The sequence below is a fragment of the Cajanus cajan genome, chromosome 4 (assembly GCF_000230855.2).
Source record: "Cajanus cajan strain Asha chromosome 4, NIPB_CcT2T_4, whole genome shotgun sequence".
In the NCBI taxonomy this organism is placed as follows: domain Eukaryota; kingdom Viridiplantae; phylum Streptophyta; class Magnoliopsida; order Fabales; family Fabaceae; genus Cajanus; species Cajanus cajan.
The window spans coordinates 54,928,210-54,952,373 of NC_138520.1; the positions used below are offsets into that span (position 1 = coordinate 54,928,210).

General features: G+C 30.1%; 1 protein-coding gene across 1 annotated transcript in view; it reads right to left on the reverse strand.

Moving 5' to 3' along the window:
• Positions 1–14,738: 14,738 nt before the first annotated feature.
• Positions 14,739–24,164, reverse strand: part of LOC145957370 (uncharacterized) — a 49,882-nt gene continuing 40,456 nt past the window's right edge. The window contains exons 3-4 of the mRNA XM_083073615.1: positions 18,139–19,228; positions 14,739–17,738 (exon numbers count right to left, since the gene is read on the reverse strand). Of these exons, the coding sequence (XP_082929741.1) occupies positions 18,749–19,228 (480 nt within the window). The 3' untranslated portion in view covers positions 14,739–17,738; positions 18,139–18,748. The remainder of the gene's footprint in view (positions 17,739–18,138; positions 19,229–24,164) is intronic.

Consider the following 24,164-nt stretch of genomic DNA (forward strand, 5'->3'; position numbering starts at 1 on the left):
CTTTACTCAATCCATGCAAGGAGGGTTGCCATCACCAAGGGTCGTCTCATCCCTGGTCATATGTGTGAGGAACCACAATCACATTCACAATCCACACAAATCTTACAATTAACCCTATGCCAAGGCCACGCCACATCTGACATAAGTGATACGTGTTAATTGCCTCACTCATCCCACACTATGTCAGGGGCACGCCATCCCTGTAACATCACTTACCCAAGGGTCATCTCATTCCTGGTCATATGTGTGAGGAACCACAATCATATCACATCAACGTCTCATTTCATGTCAACATACTCATGTCATTTTATCAATTCAATATTAAAATAGTATATATAATGTATGCATTTGTACGAAGGCAGAACACCACATTTCATATCTAGATCATCAATTTTACCAAATAATGTAACAATAATATTTATAAATTAATATAAAACCTAATAGAATTATCAATTTAGTATAATATTAACTCAAATAGTAAAATCCCCCAATTTTTCCAAAACCTAACTCACAAATACTTTTCTACAATTTCGTTATCTCTCCCAGATCATCATTTTTGCAAATTAAATATATATTTCTGATCCTCAATACATACAGAATCTAATGGGATCATCAATTCCTCGAAAAGAAAATTATAAAATTACCCATAATTCTAAGAGACTCTTTCTCTACCCAATTCCCTTATGTCACTCTACATACAAATAATCCCCTTTTCCCCCGTACCTCGATAAGCAGTAGCTGAAACTAGAGCAAGATCTGGTTGGTCTCCTCCTCTGGGTTCCCCTCAGTCTTCAGAGAATGTACAAGGAAAAGGAGTCAGAACTGAAAGGTGTTCTTTTTGAGAGTGCCAGAGCGCTCTATTTATAGGCATCAGGAGTGGCCGGAACGACCCGTTTCATATCCAGAATGGTCCGTTCTGGACACTTCTTCATGTGTAAAATTTCACATCCAGAACGGTCCATTCTCAAACCAAAACGGCCCGTTCTAGGGTTGCATTTAACCCATAACGTCCATATTTGGAACGACCCGTTCTTAAACCAGAATGACTCGCTTCCAACTAGGGTTACAAGCCTTTTTTGGTAATTTGGAACGACCCGTTCTAAGATATTAAATCACCCTTGTTTTAGTAGTTTGGAACGGCCCGTTCTAGGCTACTAAATCACCCCTATTAGGCTTTGGGCCCTCGTACAATCTGTGAAAATCGAGTTGTTACATTTGATGGAAATATAAAAATAGAGTTTGTATATAAGAAGCAATTAGCATTTAAAAAGAAAAAAATCTAACTTAAAAAAGTTTAATACAATTTTAAAAGGTCCAAAACAATTGATCCAATCTAATCCAACACATTCATGATCAAGTTAGTTCAAGTTTAATTTGAATTTGACAAAAAAATTATACAAACTCAATCTAACTTATAAAATTTTGATATAACTGGATAACGAGTTTAGTCAAACCCAACCTACCCAACCTAAACTAATTTGTGAATATCCCTAATTTGTAAACCCTTGATTTAGGGACAAATTCAACTTTTGACCCTATTGACAAATTAGCAACCATGTTAGATACTAATTTATGCGGTTGTGAAGTCATTTATTACTAACTTTATTGTTAAGTGATAACTTAAGCTTTCACTGTACTACACAAAAAACTAGATTTTGGCTATAGGTTTTGTTAAACAATAATGGACGTTTAAACTAGTACTAAACCATCTATTGATGGTTCACAAACTAATATAAAATATGTCACTACAAATCCATATAATGTCGTTTCTAAGTAACTTACAAAATAAAAACCAACATATAAGCAATAAAATCCTTACGATTTTTGAATTGCTACTACATGATAAAATACTTGTAATTTTAGAATCACCATTAAGTAATAGAATACCATTCGATCAAAAAAACTTGTAAAAATTAATAAAATTTTCATATGTGATTAAATATAAAGCTAAACTTCCACTACAAGGAAAATGACTTATGCCTACACACAAAAAATGTCACTAAAAATCTAAATTCCATAGGTAAAGGTATCATGGACTTTGACCTACAGACATTGCAATTGTCAACTTTGAGGGGGCATATAGCTACAACTAATAGCCTATCACTATAAGTTTTACCTACAGACATAATTTTACCTACAACTACATTTAACTGTCACTATAAGAGCTACCTACAATTTACAATATGCGTGGGTAAAAGTCATTGACTTAAATTTACACTCCCTACTATAGGTAAACACCATTAAATTGTACTTACATGTATGACTGTAGGTAAAAGTCATTAACTTTCATTGATCTTTCTTTACAAGCACACATCACATAATTTAGTAATACAAACATTGAATCTAACAAATCATAAACAAAAATAAAATTCTTTGACCATGGTATATAAATATTAATAAATTTTAAGAATCATGAAATTACATGACAGTATAATCAGTTACAAGACCTATAAAATTCACATCTTCATACAACAATACATTTAGTTATGAAAGAAAAAGATGTTAAAGTTCAATTAAATATGTCAACACCACTGATAATAAATTGGTATAGGTAACAATTCTTCATTGCGGTAGCCATGGCCATGAATGTATCTTCCACATTTGTAGCATTTTCATATTGTGTCCATGAGAGATATGTCATTTTGATTTATGAATATTTATAATGGTAAAAAAAAACATGTCAAACTCTTATCTTTAGAAAATTTATGGAACCACTATGATGTACATTTATGGACTCATCTCCCATATTCAACTACTCTAATATCATTTGATGAAATTTCTAGTAGCAACACACAATAAAAGAATTTCATATCTTTAGAGAAAAAGGATTAAACCCTTACCATACCATATATTTATTAAACTTGATTCCTGATAGAGATAAAATCTATCACAGCTGTCAACTTAATGGCATGATATCAATACCAAGTTCTACAACAATATACACAACACAAGTACATTATAAGCCCTTAATTTAGAAAAAAAACATGTAAAATGTGTAACGCCTAGTCGTATTAATATTAATCTCAATAATATACATATATATATATATAATATTTATAGATAGAAAACACATGTATAGTAATAATATTATACATAATAACATACTAAAAACATATTTACCACTACGTGCGTAGTTACTTACTTTTATATATATTACATATTATTAAAAATATTTACAATACGTGCCTATTTACATACCATAGTTTCTTTTTTTACTTCTATTATAATATTTACATGGGTGGTTGAAACAAATTTACAATTGGATTCACATGGTTAGCGGGCAGTAAAAATAAAGTGACTATTATTAGGCCGTCGATCACTTAAAAATATTTACAATACGTGCCTATTTACATACCATAGTTTCTTTTTTTACTTCTATTATAATATTTACATGGGTGGTTGAAACAAATTTACAATTGGATTCACATGGTTAGCGGGCGGTAAAAATAAAGTGACTATTATTAGGCCGTCGATCACTGAGGAAAAAGCTCCTGGAATGTTGGGCGCATCCATCTATATATATATATATATATATATATATATATATATATATATATATATATATATATATATATATATATATATATATATATATATATTTTTTATATATATAAATTAATACAAATTTTAAACAAGAAATATAAGGAGTGAGAACAATTTTCAAAGAAATATTTATAATCACTTAACATGCGTAGCAATAGTTAATACTAGAAAATATACATATATAAAAATTTGAATTACACTTGCAGTGACTAGTCAGGATAAATGAACATTATAATATCAACCAACAAAAAGATTTTTAATCTTAACTCCTTACTTATTTAAATCCCCAAGGTCAAATCTCCAGCTACAAATAATTCAAATTTTATCTTCTATGACTATAGAATAATATTTATCTTTAAATACTTGAAGAAATAACAACAAAACGAGTCAAAGATATTTTAACAAAATTATATTATAGTTGATCATAAAAACAATCACACTAAATAAATTTGAGTATTTATCATTATTTAAGCTTTAAATAAATAACATTCACGTAAATGAAATACATTAAAGAGCACCAATCAAGTAAATGACAATGATAATCATTATGAAATAATTAAACAATATAAAATATGAACATCTTAATAATTATTATGAATAAAAATAATCATAGGTTAAGCAAATAAATGAGGTTAGAGACACCTCACTAGATAAATACACATAGAAAATAACATAAATAAATAAATATAGTAGTAGATAAAATTTTAAAGAGATAAAGTTCTCTTCCCCCTTATCTTAAGAGAAGTAAAATTACTATGTTTTCCACTGGTTCTTCCTTCACGTTTTGTTCTCGTTCAATTCTTTTTCCTCGTTCTTTTTGTAAGTGATTGTGTTATTTTTAGGTGGCTTCATGTGCTATTTATAGATAGCACCATGCGTAATCTGCTGTACTACACCACGTAATACCACCACGTAATCCACTTCCGTGCTTTTTATCTCTGATATTCATCAGCCACGTAACCTACTCTAGTATCTCTAGCATTTATTCATCTACTGCACATGCTTAATCTTGCACCACGTAATCTTATTGTACCACGTAATTTTGTACTACGAAATCACGTAATCAAAAGCTTGCACCTTACATCACATGGTCTTATCCATTTATTTATTAATTTCTTTCATACAATATCTACTACTACATACTCCTCCACTTATTATATATTGTGTACGTGTAGTGAGTTGCAGTATGAGAAGTTTTATATAAAAAATTTATTTAATTACTTATTAAAATGTAGATGTTATTATATACATTATAATAGATGGTTTTATATATAATTATAATGTTATAAATATTTATAATATTATTGGATATCATATATATATATATATGTGTGTGTGTATTTAAATATGATTACTTACATTAAAATTTATATATATTTATTTATATATACATGGTGATTAAAAATTATTCTAAAAATGTGAATTATAACTATTTCTATAAAAAAAATACAACCAATTTTATTTATTTTAAATAAGGTAACTAAAATTTAAAAGAAATATTATTTTAAGAATATATATATATATAATATAAAATTGAGAATGTTGTATCACAAATTTAGAATATTACAATTCTCCCTTACTTACAGGAATTTTGTCCTCGAAATTTTTATTGCTTAAAAATAAATAAGGATAATTTTCCCTAATTTTTTCTTCCAATTCCCACGTAGCATCTCCAGTAACATCATTCCAGATGATCTTTACCAGTGAAATCTGTTTGCCTGTCAACTGCTTGATCCTCCTGTCTGCGATCTGTACAGGCATTGTTTCAAATGCAAGATTATCCTTTAATTGTACTGTATCAGGCATTATTACATGAGATGGATCAGAAATATATTTTCTTAACTGAGACACATGAAAAATATTGTGAAGATTAGAAAGAAAAGGGGGTAAAGAAATTTGGTACGTAACAGAACCTATTTTTCTGAGGATTTGGTAAGGACCAATAAATCGAGGTGTGAGTTTCTTTGATTTCATTATCCTACCAATACCGTTATTGGTGTAACTTTCAAAAATACATGATCACCTTCCTGAAATTCAAGAGGTCGTCTTCTTTTATCAGCATAACTTTTCTGTCTGCTTTGAGTCGTTCTCAATTTTTCCTGAATCACTTTGATCTTTTCCGTGGTTTGTTGCACCAATTCAGGACCCAAGATTAAATTTTCTCTTGTCTCAAACCAACACAAAGGAGTTTTTCACCTTCTCCTATATAAAGCTTCATAAGGTGCCATACCTATGCTAGAATGAAAACTGTTGTTATACGTGAATTTAATCAAAGGCAAATATTGATCCCAACTACCCGAATCCTCTAGCACACAAGCTCTCAATAAATCTTCTAAGGATTGTATGGTCCTTTCTGATTGTCCATCTGTTTGAGGATGATATGCAGAGCTAAGGCAAAGCTTAGTTCCCAATGCCTGATATAAACTTCCCCAAAATTTAGAAGTAAATCTAGGATCTCTATCAGATATTATGCTAGATGGTACACCATGCAGCCATACGATCTCTCTTATATACAGTTCAGTCAATTTTTCTAGTGAATACCTAATGTTGATGGGTAAGAAATGAGCAGATTTTGTTAGTCTATCCACAATATCCCATATGGAATCAAACTTATGTGTTGTTCGTGTGGTAAACCAACTACAAAATCCATTGCTATACTGTCCCATTTCCATTCAGGTATATCTAAGGGTTGCAACATCCCTGCTGGCTTTTGATATTCTATCTTGGCCTTTTGACAAATCAAACATGTAGCTACATATTGTGCTACCTCCTTCTTCATTTTAGGCCACTAAAACATTCTTTTGAGATCCTGATGCATTTTTGTTGCCCTAGGGTGTATGCTCAACTTGCTCTTATGTGCCTCACCTAAAATTATTTTCTTAATTTCATAATCATTAGGCACACATATCCTATCATTAAATCTCAAACCTCCCTTTTGATCTATATTAAACTTTTCACCACCCTTTTGTCCCAACAATCTCTTTTTCTTCTGAATAAATTTATCAACTACCTGAGCCTCACTGATTTATCCATGTAAGTCACTAGTAATCTGAACTGCATACAATTGTATTCTATCTTGACTTATTATAGTTGATAAACTCATATCTCTAAATTTTTCTATCAAATTCATCTCATGAATCATTAATGAAGAGATATGTAAAGATTTTCTACTCAGTGCATCAGCCACAACATTGGCTTTCCCTGGATGGTAATGTAATTCAAAATCATAATCTTTCAAAAATTTCATCCACCTTCTTTGTCTCATATTCAGTTCCTTTTGATCAAACAAATATTTTAAACTCTTATGATCACTAAAAACTTCAAACTTACCACCATACACATAATGTCTCCATATCTTGAGTGCAAAAACAATGGCAGCTAGTTCTAGATCATGGGTTGGGTAATTTTTTTCATGAGCTCTCAGTTGTCTAGAAGCATATGCTACTACCCTCATATCTTGCATAAAAACACACCCTAATCCCATTTTTGAGGCATCACAAAATATGACAAATTGTCCATTAGGATTGGGTAAGGCTAAGACTAGTGCAGTGGTTAATCTTTTCTTAAGCTCTTGAAAACTATTCTCACATTTTTCTGTCCACTCAAAGAGTTGCCCTTTCTTAGTGAGTTGAGTTAAAGGCATGGTTATCTTAGAAAATCCCTCAATGAATCTCCTATAATATCCTGCCAAATCCAAAAAACTACGGATTTCTGTCACTATTTTTGGAGGTTCCCATAACAGAACTGCTTCTACTTTAGACGGATCCACAAACACTCCGTCTTTGGAAATCACATGTCCTAAAAATTTAACCTCCTCTAACCAAAATTCACAGTTAGAAAGTTTGGCATACAATTGTTTATCTTTCAGGATTTGAAGAATAGTTTGAAGGTGTTCTTCATGCTCCTCATGAGTTCGAGAATATATGAGGATATCATCTATAAAGACCACCACAAAATGGTCTAAATACGGACAAAAAATCCTATTCATATAATCCATGAACACTGTAGGTGCATTGGTTACTCCAAAAGGCATCACTTGATATTCATAATGACCATACCTCGTTCTAAATGCAGTTTTCTGTATGTCTTCTACTTTCACTTTGATTTGATGGTATCCTGATCTTAAATCTATCTTAAAAAACACAGTGGCTCCTCTCAATTGATCCATCAAATCATCTATCCTAGGAAGAGGGTATTTATTCTTTATGGTAAACTTATTTAATTGACGATAGTCTACACACAACCTAAAACTTCCATCTTTCTTTTTAACTAACAAAACAGGAGCCCCCTAAGGTGATACACTAGGGCGTATGAATTGTTTTTCAAGCAACTCCTCTAATTGTTTCTTCAACTCAACTAATTCAAAAGGTGACATCCTATAAGGTGCCATTGAAATTGGTCCAGTTCCAAGCATTAAATCAATCAAAAATTCAATCTCTCTGTCAGGTGGCAAACCAGGAAAATCATCAGGGAAAACTTCAGGAAAATTTTGAACAACAACTATGTTTTTCAAGTCGACTTCCTCTTTAGCTTCCATAGAGGACAAGATTAAATATCCTTGAACTTTACCCCCATAAAACTTGCTTATTGGTTTAGATAATGAAATCAATAGGTCCTTAGAATCAAAAAACCTTACAGACTTTTTGGCACAATTGAAAAAGACATGGTTGGAAGATAACCAGTCCATACCTAAGATCACATCCAGCTGTGATAAAGGTAGGCGGATCAAATTTACAAGAAATTTTTAATCACCAATAAAAATAGGGCAATCTAAACAAACTTTATTGGCAATTATAGATTCATTTGTAGGGGTTGAAACAATTAGGTTAGTCTCTAAAGAAGAAACTGACAATTGAAGGTGTTGAACGCAATCACTGGAGATAAAAGAATGAGTTGCGCTTGAATCATACAATACATTTAAAGTTTTTCCTTTAATGAAACATTTACCTTGTATTAGATCGTTGTTTTGAGCCGCTTCAGTTCGGTCATGGTATAAACTCTCCCAGTTGTAGGAGGTCTCGGTTTGGGTCCAGAAGTATTCGTGTGCGCCTTTGGTTGTCCACACTCAGAAAACACATGACCAGGCTTTCCACACTTGAAACAAACAGGTCCTTTGAGATGACAGTCTTTAGTATAATGACCCTGTCCACACTTAAGACACTTAGCTTGACTATTCAGGGGTCTACTGGAATTTCCTGCAAATTGAGAAGATTGGGGTTTTCATTGTGGTATATCATAAGGTTTTCCTTCATTATTCCTTTTCTTATTAAATTGAGGGCCAAAAGATTTTGGTCTATTATCCTTATTATGATCAAAACCTTCCAGAAATCGGCACTTGTGTATTAATGTGGAAAAATTAGAGATTTCTAATATCCCTACTGCCTTTCTTAATTCTAGTCTAAGTCCATCCTCAAATTTAGTACATTTTATCCTCTCATCAGGGTGATAAAAGAAAGAAGAATATTTTCCCAATTCCTCAAACTTAGAAGCATACTCTCCTACTGTCATATTACCCTATTTTAATTGCATAAATTTTATTTCTTTAGCCCTCCTAACATCATTAGGAAAATATTTTTCAAAAAATTTTGCTTTAAACACTTCCCATGTAATAATTATTTCTCCTCCTTCTAATAACCTTCTAGTACTATCCCACCAATATTCTGCTTCTCCTACTAACATAAACACTGCATAGTTTACTTTTTGGTTATCAGGATAGTTCATGGCTCGAAATATCTTTTCTATTTCTTTAATCCATAATTTAGCTTTTTCAGGATTATATCCTCCGTCAAAATGGGAAGGTTTGTTTCTTCTAAATTCAACCAATCCTTGCGACTCTCTCATTCCTTCTGGTCGTTGATTCCTTAACAAGGCTGCACCCATGTCCTTAACAGCTTGCATAGCCTCAGTCAGTTCTGTATTTCTTCTTCCTGCCATCTGAAATTTTTACAAGTTAGTTTATCATCCTAGAAACATGGTTAACACATTTCCCAAGTTACATGGAACGTTGCTATGATACCATTAAATTGTAACGCCTAGTCGTATTAATATTAATCTCAATAATATACGCGTATATATATATAATATTTATAGATAGAAAACACATGTAAAGTAATAATATTATACATAATAACATACTAAAAACATATTTACCACTACGTGCATAGTTACTTACTTTTATATATATTACATATTATTAAAACTATTTACAATACGTGCTTATTTACATACCATAGTTTCTTTTTCTACTTCTATTATAATATTTACATGGGTGGTTGAAACAAATTTACAATTGGACTTACATGGTTAGCGGGCGGTAAAAAGAAAGTGACTATTATTGGGCCGTTGATCACCGTAGGGACTTCTTGGTTTGAAGAGAAGGTAAAAGTCGACACCGCCACTCCATTAAATGTAACTGCATTTGCTTCTGCATCTACACTCCATGTAGTTCCAGAAAATACTGCAGATATCACTGAGGGAAAAGGTCCTGGAATGTTGGGCGCATCCATCTATATATATATATATATATATATATATATATATATATATATATATATATATATATATATATATATATATATATATATATATATATATATATATATATATATATATAAATAATACAAATTTTAAACAAGAAATATAAGGAGTGAGAATAATTTTCAAAGAAATATTTATAATCACTTAACATGCGTAGCAATAGTTAATACTAGAAAATATACATATATAAAAATTTGAATTACATTTGCAGTGACTAGTCAGGATAAATGAGCATTATAATATCAACCAGCAAAAAGATTTTTAATCTTAACTCCTTACTCATTTAAATCCCCAAGGTCAAACCTCCAGCTACAAATAATTCAAATTTTATCTTCTATGACCATAGAATAATATTTATCTTTAAATACTTGAAGAAATAACAACAAAACAAGTCAAAGATATTTTAACAAAATTATATTATAGTTGATCATAAAAACAATCACACTAAATAAATTTGAGTATTTATCATTATTTAAGCTTTAAATAAATAACATTCATGTAAATGAAATATATTAAAGAGCACCAATCAAGTAAATGACAATGATAATCATTATGAAATAATTAAACAATATAAAATATGAACATCTTAATAATTATTATGGATAAAAATAATCATAGGTTAAGCAAATAAATGAGGTTAGAGACACCTCACTAGATAAATACACATAAAAAATAACATAAATAAATAAACATAGTAGTAGATAAAATTTTAAAGAGATAAAGTTCTCTTCCCCCTTACCTTAAGAGAAGTAAAATTACTACGTTTTCCACTCGTTCTTCCTTCATGTTTTGTTCTCGTTCAATTCTTTTTCCCGTTCTTTTTGTAAGTGATTGTGTTATTTTTAGGTGGCTTCATGTGCTATTTATAGATAGCACCATGCGTAATCTTCTGTACTACACCACGTAATACCACCACATAATACGACCACGTAATCCACTTCTGTGCTTTTTATCTCTAATATTCATCAGCCACGTAACCTACTCTAGTATCTCTAGCATTTATTCATCTACTACACATGCTTAATCTTGCACCACGTAATCTTATTGTACCACGTAATTTTGTACTACGAAATCACGTAATCAAAAGCTTGCACCTTACATCACATGGTCTTATCCATTTATTTAGTAATTTCTTTCATACAATATCTACTGCTACACACTCCTCCACTTATTATATATTGTGTACGTGTAGTGAGTTGCAGTATGAGAAGTTTTATATAAAAAATTTATTTAATTACTTATTAAAATATAGATGTTATTATATACATTATAATAGATGGTTTTATATATAATTATAATGTTATAAATATTTATAATATTATTGGATATCATATATATATCTGTGTGTGTGTGTGTAGTGGGGCCGAGGCACTTCGTGCTCTATATGTGTATTATCTTAAAATTTAAAATAACTCATATATGGAATGAATTCATTTGTTGGCATATAATTATATAAATAATTACACAATATGATGTTTTACTATCATAAAATTTTCTTAATAGGAAGACCAAATAAAGATTTTACTTTAGGATGATTTTTAGGTTCCTTGCAATTTATGATAGAAATTAAATGTCATTCTGCTATTACTTTTAGTTAACATTAATATAACTAAAACATATATCAGAATTAATAAATAATTAAATTGAATAATGTCATACCTTTCAATAATAAATTTCAATTCTTTATATAATACATCATCCATAATTTCTTTGACTTTAAAATGCTACAAAAATAAATAATACAATGTCATGTATCAATATGAGATATTTAAAATTTCATGTAATTTATTTTATTTTATGAAAGAAATAACCATAACCTAAAAAATAGAGATATTTTGTTTTGCATGAAAGTTGTCAATATAATAGGTATTACTCAATCTTGCATTTTCAAGTGTCTTAATATTAAGAAAAATATGAGTTAGAATTGATTTAAATGAAGAAATATTAAAATTATATTTTTATATCTATTAAATTGACACATAAAAAATATTTTCACAACCATATTATTATATTACCTTTCTAATTTTTTAGATAACAATTATTTTTTCACCATTTTCCAAATTTTTGTTAATACAACAGAGTTAGACACTACAAAATAAATATGTGATATTAAAAACATAACTTTTGAAACTAACATAATTTCATGAAAAAAAAATGATTAAAGTTGAGAAACATATTTAATTTAGTAAACCCAATTTTATTGAGAAAAAAAAAAAGAATAAATTTAAGATACACATTTAAGTTCAATCAAACATAGTGATATATTATTTGGGTAACATAAATCAAATTTTATGATTCATGGTTGAATTGTAACATTTTTTAATTTATAATATCTACTGAAATTATATTAGATATTTATAAATATATTTGTTTTTAAATATATTAAAATAATAAGTTTTCAAATAAAATTTTATAATATTAAATCTATAACTTAGAAAATAAAAATCAAAATAAGAAACAAACATATTTTAAATATGGACATTTAAAAAATTGATTAAACATAAAATGAAAGAAAAATACATTTAAATTTACTATTGACAAAACTTGTAATGAATTCAATGCAAAGGATGTCCTCCAAATATAGTTAAATTTATTTATGTCTTTGTAAATTTTAAAACTTTTAAAAGTAATTTTTACTATTACTTTTAAATCGAATAACTTGTAGACATGTTACATGTCAATTTTGTGTAACTAATAGCATTGATGTGATGTCATCATTGAGAAAAGAAAAATAAAATTACACTCCTTTTATTCTAATTTTTAGCATATCTAATTGTAGATGATGTAAAAAAAAAATAGAACATACTTTTTGTTTGATGGACTTGTGAGTCTTAAGTCATTTCTTCATCCTCATGTAAGTCATGATCATCAAGGGTGTACTAATCGTCATAACCACAGTCATGCTTCTTAATGGTGTCCTTATCGGGGTCAGAGTATTATTCTTCTACACCATGTGTCACTATATCCAACATTAAAGAAGATGACTTAAAATATAATACAACTTGTTTGCAAATGTGATTCATACCAGGATAGAGTGGGGATGAGTTTGGAATAAAGCGGAAGTTGAGAATTGATTGGGATGAGAAAAATGTAGAGAGAGAGAATGGAAAAAATTGTACAAAAGAGGTAGAGAAAATTTCTAAGAGCGAGAATATAAAAATGGATAAAATTATAGATATATTGTGTAGTTATTATTTTAAAAGAAAGTAATCATTAATAAGGGTAAAATCTTAAGTTATAGAAGTTATAAGAGAATACTAACCTAGAAACTGTGAATGGGAAAGCATAAGATCAAAGGTACTAATGGCCTTCATCGATCAAAACACAATATGGAAGACATTGATGTATATCATTGGCAATGAGTCATGGAACCAGGATTCAAGCGGGTAAGTCAATTTCAACAACGCGTTTTAACTTTTTTTAGGACAAAAAATGTTTTATTTCTTGCTTGAAAGTATAGGGAGTGATGTTGTCAGAAGAATCATGTGCAACCTAGTTAGATACGATAATTGTGTGATTTGGTGATAGCGTTGAATGAAATTTTGGTGAGAGAAAAAAAAACACTATCTTACAAAATGTTGGATTGGGACTCATAATAGAGTGATAATGGATTTGGTTTATAATTTTTTTGAAAAAAACATACTTAACAACGACTATTTGTGTCATTATTATTTTGAAAAAAAGTAACACCATATCGTTATTATTTTGAAAGAAAGTAACCATCATATGGTTATTATTTTGAAAGAAAGTAACCACCTTACGGTTATTATTTTGAAAGAAAGTAACCATCAACATCTATAATAATAAGGGGTAAAATTGGATAAAACAAAGTGGAGACCAAATATTTATAAGTTTTAAAATATTTTTTTTTAATTTTAAAACTATTAAAAATTAAATAAAATTCAAAATTCAAAATTAGGCATATTTTAAATTCAAATTTTTAATAAAATACGATTATATATTTAAAATTTTAAATCTATTAAGATAATAAGTTTAAAAATGAATTTTTATAATTTAAAAGGAAAAAAATGAATTTGGAAAATAGAGATATCTTAAATTTGAATTTTTAAAAAGTTGAATAAATTTAAATTTACTGTAAAAATAATGCAAAAAAATCATGGTAAAAAATGACTAAATTTACATAATTTAATGTAGAATTTTTTTTAATGAGCGTGAGAAAATAAAATTGAGAAAAGAGAATCAACCTGAAAAAACGTGGCTGAGGAATCTGAGCGAAAGTGAGAAAGTCTCAATCCTTAGACGCAATTGCGAAACTGCCAATCCTTGAAATCCTTCCCATGCTGTTAGCCCATCTATTCGTTCTCATTCTATGTCTAAACCAACGAACAATGATGGTCATAATGTATACAATTGGTGAAATGTTTATTGTGAGTAATTTAAGTGGATTGAAAAATGAAAAAAAAAAAGTAGAAAGGTTTGAAGGAAATGGGTCTAAGAGGATTGAAGGGAAAACAGATAGACAAAGACGATAACAGGATATGATAGAGAGAATAAGAAGAAGAAGAAGAAAGGTGTGAGGGGTTTGTTGCGAGAAGAAAATAATGAAATAAAGTGGCTGGTGGGAGAGGAAAAATTTCCTTTCTCTCGAATCTCGACTGCCATGAGAAAGGATGTACCATGAAATGGAGGATATATTATGATATGAAGTCACTTTAACAAAAAAGAGAGGAAGCAAGAAAGAGAGGAATGTGAAAGTGCGAACAATGAGTGCAATTACTTAGATAATATGTGGTTAAAAGAAATAAGAGTGAGTAGTTACTTAAATAAAATGACATAATTACTTGTATTAATTATTTAATATGTAATATTATTAAGGATAAAAAGGTCATAGTAAAAGTGGAGACCAAATGGTAGTTATAAACGTTTGTATCCCCTTTATATAATGTTATAGATATATATTTATTTATATATACATGGTGATTAAAATATTATTCTAAAAATGTGAATTATAACTATTTCTATAAAAAAAATGCAACCAATTTTATTTATTTTAAATAAGGTAACTAAAATTTAAAAGAAATATTATTTTAAGAATATATATATATATATAATATAAAATTGAGAATGTTGTATCACAAATTTAGAATATTACAAAATGAGTCCATAGAGTTACCTTTTCAATGCATGAGAAATTGAGTTAGATCTGATTGTTTATCCAAGTCAACATTTTTTCCCTGCCATCAACATCATATATATAAGTTTACAAATAATAATCATATAAGTTTACACAAAAAAAAATTATTATTATTTTTCTCATTTATGGTAGTTAATTATGAGATTTTGTCCATTGCACTCATAACCTACCAAAATTTTTTAGCAAATAAAAATATACAATACCACATCTAATATTAAAAAATTAGACAAATTTATCTAACTTAAGCACTAAAGTAAGTTCAATTTCACATGAATTGGGTATTATTATTACTACATTCCTTGAACTCTACAATAACTATAACCACTTCAAATATTAGTTTCTTTTTCAATATAGAATATAACTACAAAGACTCCATGCCACTGAAAAAAAAATAAGTATAATCTACAAAAAGAAAAATTGAAAATGAGCATAATTAAAATATATTACAAAAAACTTGAAATTTGCAAAGTTGCAAAGGCCTTAATCAAATAATAGGACAAATAAACCAAAATAAAATGCATAAAAAATGTATAAATGAAACAATAACCAAAGCTGATACATGCACAATTATTTCCATCCAACTTAACACATAATTAAATTATGTAATCACCTTATGACGGACAATGGATAAAGGACATGAGCGACATGCCAATGACCACGACGGTGGTGACTGCATATAGGGTTGTAATTGTAGTAGGATTTATGTGGTGTGTAATGGCTTCCAAGTGCAAAGAAGAAGAAGAAAAATTGTTAGGGTTTAAGCAATCAAAAGTGTCAATTTTTACAAGGAGAGTAGACACTCAAAGTTACAAGTCATTATAAACTATAAAAAAATCAAAAGTACAAAACTTGCATCGAAAACGTGCTATTGGTGATAAAGGAAAAAAGTGGAAGTATTTTACTTTAAGAGTCGGTTACGGAAAATGAAAGCACATGATGGAAAAATAAGAAGATCAATGCAAAATGGACTAAGAAACTAATGAAATATTACTAATATCATATAGATTAATATTAAACCACCTTTAAACTACCAACAATTGTAAAACTGTGTTAAAACTTTAAACCCAATGTCATTTATAAAATCGACGACAATATTACAACTTAGGGACGATTTCTAATATTCGCCATTATTCAACCGCCCCTAAATTCCACTATTATTATAGTGCCAGTATTGTTGTTGCCCCTCAAGTTTAGAGGATGTTGGGGGCTTAGGCTTTTGCTTGGTAGGAACAATTGACATTGTATTGACTTAGCTACAAGGAAAAGACATAGGTTAACATTCATATCTACATACTTTTGTTGGCTAATATCAATCATTCTTTCATCACATTGTTTTGCATCATGTTCCAAAACATGACACATTTGGAAGTATTAGGAGCATAAAAATTATGTCATTTACAACACTTTTTGTTTCTTTATGCCTCTAAAGGTGGTGTCTTCTACCCATCAAGTAGTTTGGTTTGTTAAACCTTCAAGAGGTAATCAAAGATTTACTTAACCTTAGAAATGTTGAACATGTGTTGTTTTTTACTTTCTACCTTCTTCTGTGACACACTACCTTGAGTTTAATTATTTATAAAGCATTGCAAAAATTATTAACAAAAATGGTATTTTCTTAAAACCAAAAATATGTCACAAGTAGAAAATGTCACATAACAAAACATCATAATATTAGTCTTATAAAACTTAATTGAATCAAAATATATTTTGGCACTCAAAGGCCATTCCAAAATACACTACAAAAAAACGCGTTAATAATGGCAGTTGTAATTGTAAATAATGACATTTATGACCGTCAATATATACATGTGTGGCGGTTCCGTGTAGCGCCATAATTTATGCCGCCACAGAGTAAAAAACGACGGTTACAAGGATTCGAGCGCCATTAATAATGCAACGGTTTATACGTGTAAATAATGACAGTCTAAAATGTCGTAAATTACACAATAAAAATAATTATATAGGTTAATAATGACAATTTCGAGCGCCATTATTTCCATAATAATATGGCGTGATCAAACTGCCATTATTATAACAATTTGTACATAAAAGTATGACACTTCTAACTGTCGTAATTTTCAAATAAATATTTTTTTTCATCATAATTATTTATAAAAATTGAATTTTTAATTAAATATTTTAAATATTAAAAACACCTGTATATTTAAAATGTCATAATTGTGTGAAATCGAAGTAATCAACAACTCTTAAAAAATTCAACCAACCAAGTTCATCCAATATATTTCAACTTGTAATAACAAAATACAAAACATAAAGTTGATTCATTCATTACTTGTACTAGGGAAAATATAAATAGTTATATCAAACAGAGTCAAAGTACTTCATAAGTTTTAGATTCATTACATAAACTAAAGTAGCATTTTCTAATATACTAATGTGCCTAACTAGCCTTTCTTTGGCTACCCTCATTATCACCATTGCTTCCTCTTGATGATCCTCTTATGTTGTTTGGTGATGGAGCACCACTTCCAACATCTGATGCCTGAAATAAATAAAAATAATTTTATATCAATTAATTTCAATCCATTAGGCAAGTTATGAACATCCTTAACCTTCACCTTTAATTTCTTAGAAACTCCATGCTCATCTACAAAATACTAGGATTCGTATCCTTACATGAGATGGCAGAATTTAGCTATAAATGACCATGAGGCTCTTATTAAGGCCTAGTTTAGACAAAATGAATCAAACTTCTCTTGCAAGCTCAAACCAACTTATACATCTAAGCTTCTAAGAAGTTAGATGAGGGTATACAAATTGAATTGCATAAGTTGATTTTAACTTGCGAGAGAATTTTACCTTCTTATTTTTTGTCGCCTACAAGTACTTACTGAGAAGTTTAACCAAACAAATATATACAAGGTAACTAATGGTTTTAGAACCTGTCAATTTCAAGAAGGCATCACTAGCATAAACAATAGGCATGTCCGGTAACCGCAGATTAGTTCTGCAAAGAAACTCAACTCAATAACAAACAGCCAACAAATTAAGCCTCTCCAAAAAGCAGAAAGCATGAGATAAGAAAAGAAATAACAAAAACCAGACATTTCCAAAAACTCACAATACAAAGCTTTGTTTGATTCTACCAAGAGAAATAATCAAGGAAGTGCTTAAAAGACCCACGTCAGGAGTGTTGCACCTCTTACTGCACACCAATCTACCCGTGACCTCACTGTAATGGGTCAGCACAGAAAAGACATTGTCCATGGCAGTAGCCGCACTCCGCTTCTCCTCCTCATTCGCCTCACACGACTTTTCTCTCTCCACCTCTGCATCTCACAAATAAAGCCATCCAATATAAAATGCATTCAACATTTAACCCTTTTCTTTTTTAATTCATTTATCTCCAGTCCCGAATAAGATAAGCTTCTTCACAAACACTTACGAAAGAAAAAAAATTAAAGAAGTTAATAAAGAGCTTTTTGAAATTAACTTGTATAAAATAATTTCAATTTGTGAAGATGTTTCATTTATAATTGAAAGATTGTTTATTTATGGTGCACCTCTGACATCACGTTCTTCGAGCACTTGGTCGAAGGAAGAAAGGCGATTGAGTTCGGATAAGGAGTCGGCGCAGACTTCCTTGCGGCAGCAGCGGAAGGCGAAGTCGCGGACGGGGGAGGAGGCGTGGTGGCAGAGGAGGGGGACCTGGACGGCGAGGAAGTGGACGACGGCGCCGGAGAGGTGGCCGAAGACGGGGGAGACGCGGAAGAGCATCCAAAAGGGCGTGCCGTCTTTGCGGTAATTGAGCAAAACGAGTTGCACGATTCGTTCGGCTCTGACGGCTTCGCGGATTTGGAGGAGGGAGGCGCGGGAGGTGTGGGGGCCCTGGAAAAGGGCGACGGTGCGGCCGAGGACCTCGCGGTGCGTGTAGCCGGTGAGCTTGAGGAAGTCAGGGCTGGCGAAGACGATGGGGTGGCCGGGAGAGATAAACGAAGGGTTTTGAGATTTTTGTAGGGCCGGGAGAGAGAACTCAAGCAATTAGGTTTCTTTTTGGAAATGTACCAGAGACAGAAAGGGAAGTGAATGATTTTCAGATTTTTTTGGGTAGAAATTTGAGAGGGAAAAAATTAATTTACTCTAATTTTTTCTATTTTAAAGAGGAAAAAAAAAGAATTTAAGCGGGAAAATAAAAATTTTAATTAGAAGAGGTCATAAACCTCTATAGATTAAGTAGATAAAATTGCACTTTTCAACACATTTTGCAATGTTAAACCAAATTGTTAAATTTTTAATAATTTATAGAAATTTTTAAAAATCTCTACAAAATAACCTCCCTTATTTAGCATTTTTTTAGTGCAATCAGCTATTATTTGCGAGGAATATTAATATTCTTCCAACAAAGTATTAATACTTCTAATTAATTAAGATTCAATTTAATTTATAGTTTTAAGTTTTTAAAATTTCTTAATGAATTTTTTAAATAATTAATAAAATGAATATCTACTTAATAAATAATAATAGACAAAAAATGGGAATTCAAATTTCGAAATTCATTAAGTTAAATCTGAGAGAAAATAAAGTTTAGTTTAGAGGCAAATAATAATGACATCTTTAAAAATAGAACAATGTCATATTTTACATACATTTTTGTCGTTAAAATACTGACAGTTATAAATGCCATATTTTGAATGAAAATAATGGCAGTTTTATAACTGTCGTATTATAAAGTAAATAATGGCAGTTTCTTGAAACTGCCATATTAAAACCGCCATATTTAATTAGTTTTTTTGTAGTGATAATATGAATTCTAAATATTCTATAAATCATATAAAGAAAGAACCAAATTCTTTAGACTTCTCACAATTTATTAGAGCATACCAAATTAAAGGAGAAACATAACATTAATTAAGACTTTGAGTCATAAGTATCATCTTCCGAGACATTAAATGTATGTCACATTTAACTAAAAAAAGACATAAAATAGAAAGGAATAGATATATTGTACATTATGCTCGAGTATAGGAGAAAAATAACTAGAACTCACTGACGCAAAAGAAATAAAACATTCATATGTATCATTTATCAATTCCAAGCACATGCAAATGATGTGATGCTTTTTTCTTAGTCTTTTATCTCTTGTGCACGAGGTACCAAGTCAAAACATTTGAAAGGTAGACTAAGAATACATGCAGTCAATGACCCATTCTCACAAAGTATACAACTACCACTGACACACTTAACTAGTAAGATATCCTCTAGTGACTTTTCAAGGTCACCCAACTATAGTAGTATGTTTTGGCTTATATGGGATCAACATGGACCTTTAGAAATTCCTCGCTAATTTAATTTAACCAATTTTAGGTTTAACAACCCTATATGTCATCCATTAACTATGTTCCTTAAGCATTTTCTTAAAAACAACATTTCATCATGAATGGTTGCATGATCACATATGGATGTACATGGTATCATAAAGTCTCACATCGAGGATCCTACCTTTATAGGCTAGACCAACATTTAAAACATTTCATAATATACCATAACATTCTTATACTCTTGTTTATCAATATACTTAACATACTTATACATATCATTTAACATCAATTCAAATTGTACATACAACACTATTAACAAGTCACATGTTTGTTAGGTCAAAACATAAACTAGAGAATCATGCTTAGCGTCAAATAAATAAAGGGCATGGTTTGGTCTTTAATAATTCCATGCTTAGCTCCAAACACCTCTCACTTAGCTTTAAGAGAATAGAGAGCAAGGGTTTCTCTCTATAGCTCCCACACTTAGTGCACAACACATCTCACATAGTGTAAACTCACCATGACACTTTGGAACTATCAAGCTTAGCGAGGCCTTAGTCTTACTTAGTGTCAAACTTGATGTGATTCTTGTCCTTGGCAAAATATCATTCTTACTTAGAAATGAAATCATTGTGACTCTATATATGGCTTTCACGCTTAGCACCAAAGGAACAAAGAACAAGTATTACTCGCTAAAGCTCTCACTCTTAGCACCAAAGGGACTCGCAAATTAGTTTTTTCCTAATCTAGCAATTTTCATTTATTTGGGGTCTTCCAAACCCTTAACTCATCCAAACATTTATGAATAAATACTAATGACCAAAAATCAATTACTTAATGTTTCTACTCAATTGAATAAGAAAAATACAATTATATGAAGAAATTTAAGAGTCAAACACATACCCTTATAACTTTAATTTAACACACATCTCAAAATCGGTCTAAGAGCATGCAACATAATAAGTAACCTTCATACCAAATTATCAAATTACAAATAATGACAACCAATACCTTTTGGGTATTCTCAACCCTTCCAACCATACAAAAAGCAAGTAAGAAGAAATTTATGGTACAAAATAACAAAAAAAAACGTGATCAAAGTCACAATTGCATAAGGTTTAAGGTATAAGTATCAAAATGGGTTCAACCCAACAAGTTGACCTATATAACCCACTCAAATGAGTAGGGTTGGGTTGGCCTATTGGCTTGACTTATATTTTCCTTGATCTTTTACCTATTGACATTGATTTATAGTATTTTATTTGTCGTTTATTTGTTTATTAAAACTTATTTATGATTGTATATTTATTTTATTGTTGATGACAAAATTATTTCTGATTATATTGTGGACTTATTCTAATGTTGTTGTTGATAGACTTATCAAATAAATTAAATAAAAATAATTTATATCTATTTTAAAGCTTAGTGGGTCAACCTAATCCAACCCACAAGTCTGTCACAATTTGGATTGAAATTTTCAACCCAATGAAAAAGGGTTCAACCCAACTTAAACCCATTTTTCAACGGGTAAATGGAAGGTTAGGTTGATTTGAGTTGGGTTAGTTTGTTTGACATCTTTAGTTTAAGGTCAAACTTTCTACCCGCATCCCTTATTAAGCTCATAAGTGAGACAATTCACCTCCTCTTTATCTAGAAATAATTAATTATATAATAACAATACAAACAAGCAATAACAATAATGTTTTTCAACGTTCTTCACTCCTTAGGTTACAATTCTACTAAAAGGGTTTTCAATATAGCATGCAAAAATGAAAAGAAACTAGGTTTAGACTTATGAGGTTTCTTTAAATAATGTTTCTTGGACATATAAGGACCAAAACTAAAAAGCTTCTTAAAATAAATTGGATTATGAAAACTCTTTATTTTTTCAAAAGCATTTTAATTATAAAAACCTATTTATTATTATAGCCCCAATATTCCCAAATATTTATTTATTTTAAAACCTATTTATTTATTAACTTATTTTAGAAAAATTGGAACATTACACCTTCTACTTTGAAGGTTTTAAGGTTGGGCATGTGTACAACTTTTCTTTCAATAGTATAGCTATCATATCTTCATTAGAGGAGTTTCCCTACTTCTCAATTATCATGGACACGACTTATGTTCCTCTTGTGCCATTTTTGGATGTATTCCTTCTCTCAAATGAATTGCTCCACCTTAATTGCTTTAGCTAATAAGTGGGAGAGATTAACATAGTTATATATGATTAATTTTTTCTTCAACCATTGGTGTATGTTTTGCCTAACTATATTAGCATACTCAACTATTGGAAACTAAACACTGCATTTTCTTCTTATACACTTGAATTTCCCCAAGTATTAAGTGATAGACTTATTCACCTATCCGAGGTTCACCAAAACAACAATTGTTACATTTGGTTAAGGATAGTAAAATCAATTGTGGAAACATCTCTTCATATAAGCTTAAATCTTGATTGAATTAGATGGTAAGGACGAATACTAAGTAAAAGTCGTTCAATGTAAGTAAAAGGAAATAACTATTGTCGATAAAAAATCAATTTGGTTACATTGAATAATGAAATAATTGATGAATTTTGCAGTAAATTTCACATCTCCATCTAAAAAGTTGGCAAAGTATGGTACTTTATAAAACAAATAAGTCACCGTATCTACTCATTTAGTACAGTAGGTATCCATTGGCTTCAATTGGACCCAAAAATGTTTTATTTTATAGCATCCTTTATCATATTCGTGCCAAATAACTAGGATGTAAAATGACTAGACTTTGCCCATGTCAATGGTGGATGATTGTATGTTAGAGTCATACACGATAATTTGAATCCTTTGAGGATCATATGTAGACAAATAATTTGGTTGCCTTCCAACTATTTGTTAGGCATATCAATATCACTATCTTGGGTCGACCTCACGAATTGTTTTGGCATTCTTAATTAGTCATAGGGTGAATTTAGGGGAAATGGCTTGATGTTTTAAATTTACAAGAGGTAGGTAATGACTTATAGAGCATTCACGGTAATCTAACAATCTATAACATTCCAAATTAGAACTAAGGTAATTAGGTGAACTTCCTTGTGAGCTAGGCAATAATTAGAATGTTTTCTATTAATTCAACTGATTCCTCTATATAAAGTTAAAATCTTTTGCCGTAGGACTTGTTGTTGATTATATTTTTTTTTATCTATCTTTAAATCTTATTTTGTACCACATACTTCAAAATGTTCCAAAGTTGCTAGGAAATGTAGTACATGATATCTTGAACTCCCATCTCCATTTGTTTATGGATGTAAAATGGAATGATATATATTTTCAATACTCAAGTTTTTATACCATCTCATTTTCCCATTCTTTATATTACATCAATTTAACTTTTCTCCCTCCACCTCCTCTTCCCCTTTTCCTCTATTGTCTCATCCATGCCTCCCTTTCCTTTATAGTAGGGATGTCTTACAACATGACAAAATCAATTTAAGCACTCATCACACCATTCTCTTTGTAAATAAAAATCAAATTAAATTAAAAGTTACCAATAACATCCATACTTAAATGTGGTGAGAGAAAACAAATATCGACTATCTCCATGATAAATTGTACAAGAACTTGTGAAAAATAAAATGAAAATTAAAAACTCTTTGACCAAGGGTTTTC